The following is a 12,577-nucleotide window of genomic DNA, read 5'->3' as shown; positions in this document are numbered from 1 at the left end:
CATCTTCCACTCCTTGTAGGCTTTCTGCTTTTTATTAATTACCTCTCTGAGATACTTGCTCATCCAGCTTGGTCTACAACTCCTGCCCATACATTTTTCCCCTCTTTCTTGGGATGCAGGCTTCTGATAGTTTCTGCAATCATGACTGGAAGTAATTCCAGGCCTCCTCTGCCTTTAGATCCACAAGTTCTGCACTCCGATCCACTTCCCTAACTAATTTCCTTAGGTCAGACCTTTTTAAATCAAAAACCCTAGTCACAGATCTATTTTTATTAAGCCTTCCATCTAGTTTGAACTGAATTAGCTCATGATCGCTCGAACCAAGGTTGTCCCCTACAACTATTTCTTCTATGAGGTCCTCACTACTCACCAAAATCAAATCTAAAATGGCATCCCCTCTTGTTGGTTCAGCAACTACTTGGTGAAGGAATCCATCAGCTATCGCATCCAGGAAAATCTGAGCCCTATTATTATTACTAGCACTTGTCCTCCAGTCTATATCTGGGAAGTTAAAGTCTTCCATGATCACACAATTCCCATTAGTATTTACTTGATTAAAAACATCTCTATCCATATCCAAATCAGATCCTGGTGGTCTATAGCACATCCCAAGCACTATCCCAGGAGAGGCTCTAGTAGGTTTCTTCCCCGGTGTGATTTTTGCCCAGACAGACTCTGGTGGAATCCATTCCACCACTTCTTATTTCTTTACAGTCTACTTCATCACTGACATACCATGCTATTCCACCACCTTTGCCTTTATTTCTGTCTTTCCTAAACAGCACATAGCCTTCAATACCTGTGCTCCAATCATGACTACTATTCCACCATGTTTCTGTTATCCCTATAATCTCTGGTTTCACTTCCTGCACCAATAGCTTTAGTTCCTCCATTTTGTTACCTAGGCTCCTCACAGTGGTGTACAAACATCTTAATACTTGCTGTTTGGCTTCACTCACATTCTTTACCCGATTAGGCCCAGACATTCTACCACCAGTGCATGTCCCTGTAGTTAAAAATATCACTTTTGTAAATACCATGAAAAGCTTTCTGGTAGTATGAAGAGGACATTTTTACCTTCCTTCTTTTGTACCTTATTTCCTATTTATAATCTAAAAAAAAAATCGTTATTTTGCAATGGAATGCAATTGATTGCAGTTGCTAATCAATTCTGTATACAAACTGAAGCCTTTTCCCACTGAGGTCAATAGCTTATTAATATCAATGAGAGCAAGGTCAAGCCTTTGGGCCAGAGCGTCAGATGGTGTAAATCACTGTAGCTATGCAGATTTACACCCGCTGAAGATCAAGCCCCTTGACTGAACTGTAGATGTGTTTTCCCAAATACTAAGCCAGCAGAAGAAGTTCTGTCCTATTTTTTTAAAGGTGATGTTTCTAGGACTAGCACATATACTCAGCTTTGTGGAAAGAATACAAACCACATTTAAACTAGAGGCAAGTACTTCTGCCCTGGGCAAACCAAGTGAGAAGTCTGCGGTCTGTTTCTCAGATCCCTACAAATTCAGATGGGGATTCCTTTCTTACACAGATAAAATCAGCCAAAGAAAAGAAAAAAGAAACAGGAGAATGCAGCAATGCCCCCAAACTGCATCTTGAACAAAAAAGATGGACAAATTCATTTAAAAACCCAAAGACCCTCTGGTTCTGTACGAACGTTACCCATTTGGAAAAGCAGATGTGTGGAACAAACCTCTACAGCAGGAATTTCCAAAGCACTTATGCGTCTGGCACTGGGAGCAAAGTGCTTCACCCTGGTCTCCATGCTAAAGCAAACAGACCTCCCACATAGTATCATTTTATGTCTCCAGTATCTGCGGTGCTGGAGTGATTTAATGGTGGGATGGCGTCAGCATTCGGAGCTTTTCCTGAGCCTTGTGGAAGACAGTTGTGAAATAGATCACTATGCATCACCCCTGCTTCACCCACATACAATCCTGCATTTCAGTTTGTCATCAGGAAATATTTTCTAAACTGACTCTATACTCCCACTTTACATTTTATACTAATCTCTCTATATTTCTTGTATGTCAACATCCTTCAACAAACACTCCAGAATCCACTTGGTATGTGCAGACTACTCAGTTAACAAACAACAGAAACCCTCTACCTCTAGTTCTTCCCTTGCCTTATGAAGACAATCACTTTTCTCAAAAGAGAGAAATACCCACTCTAGCTCTCTGCCTGGCCAGTCTAGTCAGTAACAGCACATGCTTATTGCCAAAATTCAGATATAAAGGAAAGATGATGCAGCATCCATACTTGCCAAAGTCTTGGGGGACCATGGATTCCTTTGTGTCACCACTTACCATGACATGAGAGTCCTTTGTATTGCCCTCAAGCTATGAGGGCTCCTGGCATCAAGTCTATGGGCCAAATTCAGCCCTCTGGAACATGACCACATTTCTCATTGAAGTCAGCAGGATGATTGTGCACGTCCCAGGGCAGAATTTGGCCTTGTGTTTGTTTTTGCAATATTAGCATGGTGCTGTAACATCCCCAACACTTGCACTGCTAGCTTCTCTATATGCCTGAAGCTTGAATGAGTGGAGGGTATGTCTTCAATGCACAGTTAACCCAGGTGATTGTCTTCCATGTCTAAGCACCCAAGTTAACCTAGCCCAGGTTTGAGTGTTCCCACAGCAAAGCCCTACTCACACCACTGTGTCCTCACTGTTTCTGCACTCACCTATTGTGTCGGGAGGCATATCCCACAGTTCTTTGTGCTAAGATGCTCTAGGTCTAGGAGTCTTGCCCTGTCAACTGTGGAAGAACTTGTCTGTCCTTCAGGGAGTGGGAGAATTGTGGGGAGGCACCAGATCATCAGAGTTGAGTGAATTTATACCACAGCCAGGTAAGGTAGCCTGGGTTTAAAGCACCTGCACACGTAGTCAGAGATTTTTTCTGCATGAATGATGGATTTGGGCTAAAATCCGGGTAACATCCTGAGTTAACTGTGCAGTGAAGACATACTCTGAGGTCTGTGAGGTCAGTATGGCAGTCCTTACTCACACAAAACTCCCACTGACTTCAGTGGAAGTAAAGACAGCAAAATGGAATCAAGATCAAGCCAAATGTAAAGTTTCAGACTTCAGCTATTTTTACTATAGCCCTGACTAAACAAGTGTGATTAGAACTTTTGACTGGGAAAATTCTTTCATCAGTTCACCAGAGCTCAAAAGAAGCTGAAAGGATTTTACTTAAACTCCCAGAAATGGATCTCACGATCAAGTAGAGAGTGTAGAAAATGTCACTGAGCGGTGAGTTATTCAGACAGTGAAAGCATGGGGGTAATAATGTACCGCTAGCAAGAATGGGAAGAAACTGAACAGAAGAAAACTAGGGAAAAGATGAAGAAGGAAAAAACCATCCTCGTAGTGAGACTGCGGAACAGCCTCTCAAAGTATTTGGTGGAAACAGGGCTGGCTCCAGGCAACAGCAAAGGAAGCAGGTGCTTAGGACAGCCAATGGGAAGGGGCGGCACATACTGGTCTTCGGCGGCAATTCAGCGGCAGGTCCCTCAGTCCCTCTTGGAGCGAAGGACCCACTGCCAAATTGCTGCCAAAGACTGAAGCAACGCAGTAGAGCCGATCGCGGCATTTTTTTCCCCCCCGCTTCGCCGCTTGGGGCAGCAAAAAAGCTGGAGCCGGCCCTGGGGTGGAAACCTCCTCACTTAAGTTATTTAAGATCAGACCGGACAAAGCAAACATGTAAACGGGGCTGTCTGTGCTCTGCAGAGGTAGACGCCCTATTCAGCTCTTCATGGAAGCAGCAGAGAAGCTGGGCTGAGAGCTAGGCTGTTCCTCGCACCATTTCTTTCCTGAAGAGGGACAGTATGGTACTGGGGTGCTTGTGCCCACAGCACAGGGAGCTGGCATCCATAGTCATAGGCATCTCACCTGCACTGAATCAGAAAGCACTGACTGTGCTATGTGAGAAAGGAGAGAGAGAGTCAAGAACCAGAGCTGTGGAGGAGAACGTGGAGAAGAGAGTAGGGTGATGAACTGCCCCTGAGTATCTGGATTGGTCTTGTTTCAGGGGCCCTGCCTGTTGGTTTTACAATAATACTTGTGACTTGTCCCGGTTTTGCAAGACTCAGCACACCTGGCTACCTGAAATTGATGAAACTGAGGGCAGATTGAAGCAGCACATACACATCTCAAGGACATCCCCTAGCAAACCCCTGACTTGATGGCACTCTGCCTCCCAGTGATTCCCCCTCCACATGACTCCTCAAGCAATTACACAGAGTGAAACTGACCTAGTGGGGGGAGGAAATGGGAGGAAGGGAATTTGCTTGGCTCTGGACAGGGAAGAGTAGGCATTTTTCTCTCTCTTGTCCTTCTGTGCACTGTTCTCCTGTGTCCATCAAGACTGTCCCCTGCGAATTCCCCCAAATTGGAGGAGGTTTTGTTTTTTTCACTAAAACCATCTAGAGGGAGGGCAGGAGAGATGACTGACTGATAGAGAGAGAAGGCGGGAGCAGATTTGGGGGCATAAGGAAAGCAGTAACAGATTAATGGGGAAGAAAAGAGAGGGAAGGAGGTTCCTGGGTCAGACAAGAGAGAGAGAGCAAGAAATGAAGGGGATGTAGAAAAAAAGTAAAAGTACTGCTTGGGAGGAGGGAGAAAACAGTACAAAGAAAGGAGAAAGGGGAAGGAGGCGATAGGTTTGAGGAAAGAAAAAATGACAGACAAAAAGGGGTAAGACATTTTAAAGGGGGAAGTGGCTGGAAAAGACGTTAAATGTTAAGAAGGGAGAGGAAAAGCAGTGACAGACACAATGCATTAATTATGTGACATTATTAAATAGAAGGTTGAAAGCAAAATGCTAATGCGGGTGCAGAGTCTTGCCAGGCCCCTTGAAGTCAAGGGGAGTTTTCCAACTGACTTTAAGGGGGCAGGACTTCACCCCCAGTGCTGAAGACATGAGTGGGGTGTGATTTCCCTGAACCGGTGGAACTCAAGCCTGCCAGGTACCACTTTCTCTGCTAAAATCATAGAAACTTCTGTACAGGAATTCAATATCTGCAAAAAGAATAGGAGTACTTGTGGCACCGCAGAGACTAACATTTATTTCAGCATAAGCTTTCGTGGGCTACAGCCCGCTTCTTCGGATGCATAGAATGGAACACACAGAAAGAAGATATTTATTCATACAGAGAACATTAAAAGGTAGAAGTATGTATGTATAAATATCTTCTTTCTGTGTGTTCCATTCTATGCATCCAAAGAAGCGAGCTGTAGCCCACGAAAACTTATGCTGAAATAAATTTGTTAGTCTCTGAGGTGCCACAAGTACTCCTGTTCTTTTTGTGGATACAGACTAACACGGCTGCTACTCTGAAAATTCAATATCTGCCTCCCTTTGGAATGTACCACATTACAGCAGAGGGCAGGGCAGGGATATTTTTAATTTCCAAGGGAGGATCCCCCCCACTGGGTTTCCCCACAAATACAGAGGATTTATTCTCCCCCCTTACAAATGATTGGCCAAGCCACTACAGCAGCTGCCAGCCCTTGCCATCCCTCTCCCCCAAGCCTGAGACCTCTCACTAACCCCAGCAAAGACCGAAGCGGGAGTGGAGGGAGAGAATAATGTTAATTAACACTGAAGACAAGAGTTGGCAGGAGAACGCTTGGAGGGGTGGGGTGGGGTAGGAGGAGGAATTAGCAAGAGGACCCAGGGCTCAGGATGTTTGACAACTACTAGTTCCGAGTAACCAGAGTTACATGGGGCTAAAGAGGGCTCCTGCTGGAAAGGGGTCGATCTCCTTCCACCTCTAAAATCATGTGTGACTAAACAGCCAGGGACAGCACCTCAGGTGTATTGAAAAAAATCAACATAGCAACACTGATCTCCAACAGCTGAAGAACTGACCTTCGCTATTTGCTAGTTCTGGGAAAAAAAAAATGATGAATTGCAGAACTACCAGTTTAGTGTTAGTCATTTGGTGAAACAGGAAGGAAGCAGGAAACCCATGTGAATACTAAGTTCTCAAAGCACAGTTTGCAAAGAAAACTAGATCTTTATGGGCCAACCTGGTGCTACATTTCTGCCTCTCCATCTGCTGAGTACCTCACCACAATTAGCATTTGCTACTAATTTAGCAGCAACCTTTTCACAGCATGAATTGCTTAGTTGCAGGATAGTTCAGTGGACTCCCTTTAACAAAAAAGAGGAAGTCATACACTTGCTCAATGGGAGAGGCTCAATTGCGCTCAACAGGTTCAGTTCACAGTGACCCTGCCTGGCTTCCTGCTATTCACATGTGTTACTTCCCTTTTGTGGTAATGGCCTGTGGCACTCAGCCAGAAAACATTATTAATTTCAGAAGTGGCCTGACAACAAACCCACACTGAAATGAGAGGAAGTGATGGGGAGGCCATCTGTTGGCTTCAGCAGAACAGTAGGAACATAGCTATGCTGCTTCTACAAGGAAAGCAGATTAATAATCCACAAAGAGGAAACTGGCTAAAATTATCCACAGACCATATTAAAAAAAAAAAAAGTCACTTGAGCTGCAGCTGGACAGGAAATTGCTAGAGCTGCTTGCAAATCTCCACTTTGAACAGCGCAGCATGGGGAATGCCAGGAGCGGAAACCGTTCAAAACTGGATTAGCACAAGCCAAGTTTAACTGCAACCCACTTCTACTTTCACAGTTTATGCACTCGATCTAGGTCACTACTACAAGAGACACCAACTTTTTTTTTTTTGGCTGTGTTTTGTTTGTTTTTCATTTCACACACTTGCAGTTCCTAAAGTTACAGGAAACATGTTTTGGTTGCCAGGAATTCTAAAGCACCCTAGTCTGCAGCGTATGCTGGAGAATCAGCCAATCCTGACTTGACAACATGCAGATTTAGGGTGAAATGTATATTACCATCCTTGCTATTTAAATTAACTATAACAAACAGGAAGTTACAGTCTGAAGTGTTACCATGGCTAAAATCTAACCTGTTCCTTCTGCACAGACAGAATTGTTTCACTGCAGCTAAAGAAGAAACTGGATGTCTCAAGCATTGTTAACTGTATCTAGAACCTGCACAGTTCCAGCACAGGTCAGCAGCGACTGACAGTCATTTACTCTCTGTGGACTGCCTATGGGTCTCAGTGACATAAGTTGGTGGTTTCAAACCCATTATTAGCAGATAAGTAATGACACCACAGAAAACACAGATTTTTTGGCATGCTCAGCAGAAAGGCAAAAATTATTCATTCAATAAGCATAGAAACCAACTATTCCCCCCATCCCTAGAAGTAGCCCTGTTGCAGTGTGGGGGAAGTCGGAGTTTTTTCTATATATGGTCTGTCTTTTCTGTGATTAAGCAGAGGCTATAGAAGTCCATCCTCCCCACCAGGCTAAGATGATAGTGTTATGTGAGCATTAACTATTAATTTAGATTATGGTGGGCCAAAGCAGGGATCAGGCCTTTATGGTGCTAGGGCTGTACAAACATGTTGTTAAGAGACATGCCCTCCTTAAAAATATTCCGATGTGTATGCAATTCATCACTAGGAGGGAAATAAACCACTCAGTTTCTCAATAGCCAAAAATAGTTATTTATTAATAATTTAAAAATGTACATTCTTATAATAAATTCCAGCTTAAACCTTTTACACCATGAATTAGGCTCTCCCTCATTGGCAATCGTGTTCCAGTTCACCTTGCGTACGCAGAAGTACACGTGTTCACATGTACTTCCAGTTCTAAACCCAAAAAATAAAAATAAAAAGACAAAACATTGCATTTGAGGTGAAGCTCCCTGAAGAGTTTGTACAGAGATAAAGCACTGTTTAGCGTAACTGAAATGTTTCTGAAGACAAATCTCTTCCAAGACAATCTATTTACAAAGGTTAAAAAAAAAAAAGGAGAAACAGCAGCACAAGAGGGGTGGGGGTGGGGGGGAAACTTACAAGGAAAAGAAAAATAAAAAAGGAAGAGACTCCACTGATTCCCAGAATGTGAACAGCAAATTTCGGACCATAGCCATTGTCTCTCAAGTTTGCCTCAGCTCAACTGAACAATAAAATCAAGCATTCTGCAAATGTATTCTTTGCAAGGGGTCAGGGGGACAGAAACATAATTCATGAAGAGCACAAAAATGTAGCAGGCCTTTGGGTTGATTTCTTTTCTATAGGCAAAAGTTAAAAAATAAAAACATTGCCCATGGATTTAAGATTAAATATTTACACTGATCAAATAGCACACTACAGAACTGGCAGCAAACAAGTACTCCAAATACACTGAGCTGAAACCTCTTTCTTTGGCTCCTCTAAATTAAAAAAGAACCAGTCTTCACTGAAGACAACAATCTATGTTACAGATCCCAAAGCAAAGAAGGAAGTAGGAAATTCCCAGTCGCGTGCTTAGAATACCCAGTCTCCCCCTACATGTTGGAAGTCCTCAGTTCCAAGCCCCTGGCCAGGTGGGTGGTTGTGCAGCCAGCAGGTGTGCTGCCTGCCTTGGGCAGTGCCACATGTTCCTTCTGGGAGACCTCGGCAAGTTCCCTTGTACCTTTCCCAGCGTGCACTGGCAGGGGCTACGAGAGAGCAAAGCTCCATCTCCTTCCTGCTGCCAGAGGGAAACCATTGAGGAATGATCACATGAGCCAGACCTGGCGGGGAGGCCATTGGAGAGCGCTCACGTGGACTGCCGGGAATCCACTTGGAAGACATTCTGGTTGGAGGGAGTGGTGAAGTACAGCTGCTGGCTGGGCACGCGATTGTCGCAGGGGCTGCTGAGCCCCAGGGTCCGCTCGAAGTCCAGCAGCTGGCCCATGAAGTTGAAGTTGGGCGAGATGTTGGATTTCTTCATCTTGACAATGTCGTAGGCGTCATTCATGGACAAGTTGAGCTTTTGCATGAGGTATGCGACGGTCACGGTGACTGAGCGGCTGATCCCTGCTAAGCAGTGCACCAGGACTCCGCAGTTCTTCCCTCGAGCTTCATCTGCACACACAGAGAGGGAACACAAGAGAAAAGAGATGCTCATGATCCAGCTGTGACATAGGAGAAATATTAGGGGGGGGGGGCTGATTCAGATCTCACTTATTACCAGTGTGAATCAAGAGTGACTCCAGTGAGGTCAACGGAGACAGTTATACTAGTGCAAAACTGAAGTGAGATCAGAATCGGATCCTCAGATCAGAACAGCATGTAAATCAGAAGGCTGATGAAACTTCACAGTGGCACAGTGGAAACATGCTGTGACCCAGCCAAGACTTTTTATTTTTATTTTCAAAAGATGCTATTTGTACTGAATGCTGGCCCAAAAAAACCCATTCTCCCTGCGTACATTTCCCCCAGCATGTGAAAACTAGAAACCACGCCATATGCCACTGAATGCTTTTTACACAGACCAGCAGACTGCAAAGGTCTATTAAATTATTCTCCAACTGTTGTGCTGCTAACAATGGAGGTATTCAGGCATTTGAAAAGAAAGAGGGAAGTCACAGGGGACAGCCCATTAGGAGGAACAGGATGTCAACGTTGCTGGAAAATGGGTTCCTTTGTAAAAGGAAATGCATTACAATGACTGGAGATTAGTTTCTTCGTGGCTTCCAGCCCACATTTCTCCTTGCTAGGCTCCGATTACCTACATACTTCACTAGCACCGGTATCTCTCCACCGGATTACAACACAGTTTTCCAACACGCAATATGCCCATGCATAACCCCCTCTGCCCCGCCTCAAATAAGAAAAGAATAAACTAATAATAATACTAAGAGGCGATCAGAAATCCCCATGGTGGTTCTGCGAGAAAAACAATATCAATCTGAATAGGTAACATGAAAGAGGTTTGAGGTGTGTGTATTATCTACCTAGGGTGATATGTGTGAAGTGACTGTATCCTGCACCCTAGAATTTAGGCAGAACTCTTCACTGATTTACATTTGGGAAACTGCTGGACAAAATTATTTAAAGGAGATCTAGCTAAAGCGCTAAATCTGAAAGGAATACAATTATTTATTGGAGAGTTACCTTTAAAAACACTATACCTCTGGAAAGGATACCGTTATTTACAGGCTATATCTAACTATACCACTATAAATCTGAAATTACTTTTAATTGTAATTCTCTCTTGGAAACAAAAAAAAATTAAAACATCACCTGTTTTTAAGACTATAAACTAGGTAAATAATAAAACTACTACTACTAAATTCACTAGTGCGGATTCTCTTTATTCCCCAAATTTAGCACATTGGGATAGATTGTTATGGGTCGACCCCATATCAGCTCGATATACAAATAACCATATTTGCAACCTGTGAATACAGTTGCCAATTCAACAGGGCTTGTCGCCTAAATCTAGAAAAACAAATTATATCCGCCCTTTTAATTTCAATCACTTCTGAAAGTCGAACACTGCGCAGCGGCTATGTGAGACATGCGGCTGACCAATACAAAAGATTAAGGGTTTAAACTTTGGAAATGATAAACATCTGGTGGTCCTTTAGCGGTCATAATTCATTAGGGCTCACCTATGAAAGAGATGGCCTCGGGAAAGAACTGAGACAAGTTTTGACTCCAGTGGTCGGAGATGGGGATCTGCTTGTATTTAAACTCTCCGGCGTTCTCAAAGAGATTAGGCAGATTGGGGGTCACATTCAAGATGTATTTAATGCCAAACTCTTCTAAAACGTCCAGATTGGTGGAGTCCTTAGCACAGCCCAAGTAGAGGTAGGGTAAAATCTCGACCGGGAAGGAAGGCTGGTTGTTGGACAGAGGGCTGCCATCCGAGTCAGTGGCACTATTGGGGTCTCGGTCCGTGTCAGATTCAATGTCGGAAGAGGAATCGGAGCTGATTCGCAGGCCTCCTAACCCCAGGACTGGCAGAGAAGGAGAGCTGCTGCTACATGAACTGTCTAGGTTGGTTTCGCAGTGCAGGGCGAATTCGGTCTGGAACTTGCTGAAGCCACCTGGGGAGGAAAGCACAGCACAAATGCAACCTGAGATGCGGCGGCGAGTTCCTAGCGTCTCTTCTCTGCCTAGATAGACTCTGTATCCCCCCCCCCCCCCCACGCAAGTCACACACAGAGAGAGGGGAACAGATAAAGACACGTGCAGCGGCCAGGTTTGGGGAAACCGCATTGCTGTGAGCGGGGGCCAGGAATGCATTGCACAGCGGGGCTCAATGCATTTCCCTCCTGCTGGGGCTCGCTACGGCAATGGATAGCCGCGCATTCCTTCAGCCACAACCCTTCCTTGCCTCCCGGGCAGCTAACGGGTTAGCACCGTCAGCTCTGTCCCGGGCTCCGCTAGCTCCCCACCCGAGAAAGTCCCCTCTCCCCCCTGTCTGTGGCTTGCAGGGATTTGCACCCAGGTGTGCAGGCGCGAGACAGCGTGTCCCCAAATGGCTCCCGCACGCGCTGGATTCAACGCCATCGAGGGTCATAAGCCTAGATAAGCTTGAGGCATGTTCACAGCCCGGCTACCGCTGCAATACCGCAGGCGCCAGACAAAGAACGACCCCCCGCCAGCCGCGGATTTGGGGCCGGTCCCAAGCAGGTCCGTTTAACCCCTCACCTTCCAGATAAAACGCTTTGCAGCCTTCATCCTTCAGCCGCTTGAGCAGCAAGCCCAGCACCGACTCCCCGCCCGTGTTCTCGTTCCACTCGCTGCTGTTCTCGTCGTACAGCACCACGGTGTCGGTCCCGCAGCGCCGGGCGAACTTCTCCCGGTCCTGGTCGCTGGTGGAGAAGAGGGCGCGCAGGGGCAGGTTGCCCTTCTGCAGCCGCCTCAGCATGATGCCGGGCAGGGCCACGCTGATGGCCGACTCGATGTGGGACGACTCGTACAACTCCTGCGAGCGACAGTCCATGAGCAGCAGCCGGCCGTTGCCCAGCTCCAGCTGCTCGTTCAGCCAAGCCACCGTTTTACTGACAGCCATCTCCGACACGAAGGGCACGGGCCTGAACGTATCTAGCATGAGGAAAGGCTGGGGGAGAGCGGCGTGTGGCTTAGAAACTGCCCGCTCCCTGAGGCATAAGGCTGAACCCCCCCGGCACCCCTACACTGAACCCCGCCACCCCAGAAAAACGACTCACCCCCGCCCTCGGGTCGCCTCCCCTGCACGGGCAGCAATAGATTTCGGGGCGGTGCCACCAGCGCTCGGACTCCCGAAGGCGGGTGCCTGCAGCTTTTTGTCAATGAGTCCCTGAATGAACCTGTCTAATCGCCGGCCCCGTCCAGACGCTCGGGCTCTTTCTCCTCCCCAAGTGAATGAAATCCAATTAACGTGCCATTGACTTGCCCTCCTTTCGCTGAGCACAAAAATACTGCACTGCCCCCTGCTCTTGTGTGATCCCTCTCCCTCTGCCCCCCTTGTGTGCGGCTCGTCAGCCCCGGCTCCCTCCGCCCCCCTGCTTCTCACAACGTGATTTCCCCTCCTCCTCCTCCGCTCCGTCCCCTTGATGTGATCAATGTCCCTTTGAATCAGCCCCGCACACCCCCAGCGCCAGGCAGCTCCTCAATGGATACAAACACGGAACGTCTCAATGGATACATTCTCTCGCCCAGCCAATGAGGGCGCGCGGAAGGGGCTGTTGCCCTGG

At 46.3% G+C, this 12,577-nt stretch overlaps 1 protein-coding gene across 1 annotated transcript; it reads right to left on the bottom strand.

Moving 5' to 3' along the window:
* Positions 1-7,587: 7,587 nt before the first annotated feature.
* On the bottom strand, positions 7,588-12,349 carry DUSP6 (dual specificity phosphatase 6). The gene is made up of 3 exons (XM_039520433.1): positions 11,550-12,349; positions 10,505-10,942; positions 7,588-8,972 (listed from the first exon to the last, which is right to left on the bottom strand). Exons 1-3 carry the CDS (start codon positions 11,950-11,952, stop codon positions 8,665-8,667), a joined length of 1,149 nt encoding a protein of 382 aa, XP_039376367.1. The 5' UTR covers positions 11,953-12,349; the 3' UTR covers positions 7,588-8,664.
* Positions 12,350-12,577: the final 228 nt, after the last annotated feature.

This window comes from Mauremys reevesii, linkage group 1, assembly GCF_016161935.1.
Source record: "Mauremys reevesii isolate NIE-2019 linkage group 1, ASM1616193v1, whole genome shotgun sequence".
In the NCBI taxonomy this organism is placed as follows: domain Eukaryota; kingdom Metazoa; phylum Chordata; order Testudines; family Geoemydidae; genus Mauremys; species Mauremys reevesii.
This window is presented reverse-complemented; position numbering and strand designations above follow the sequence as displayed.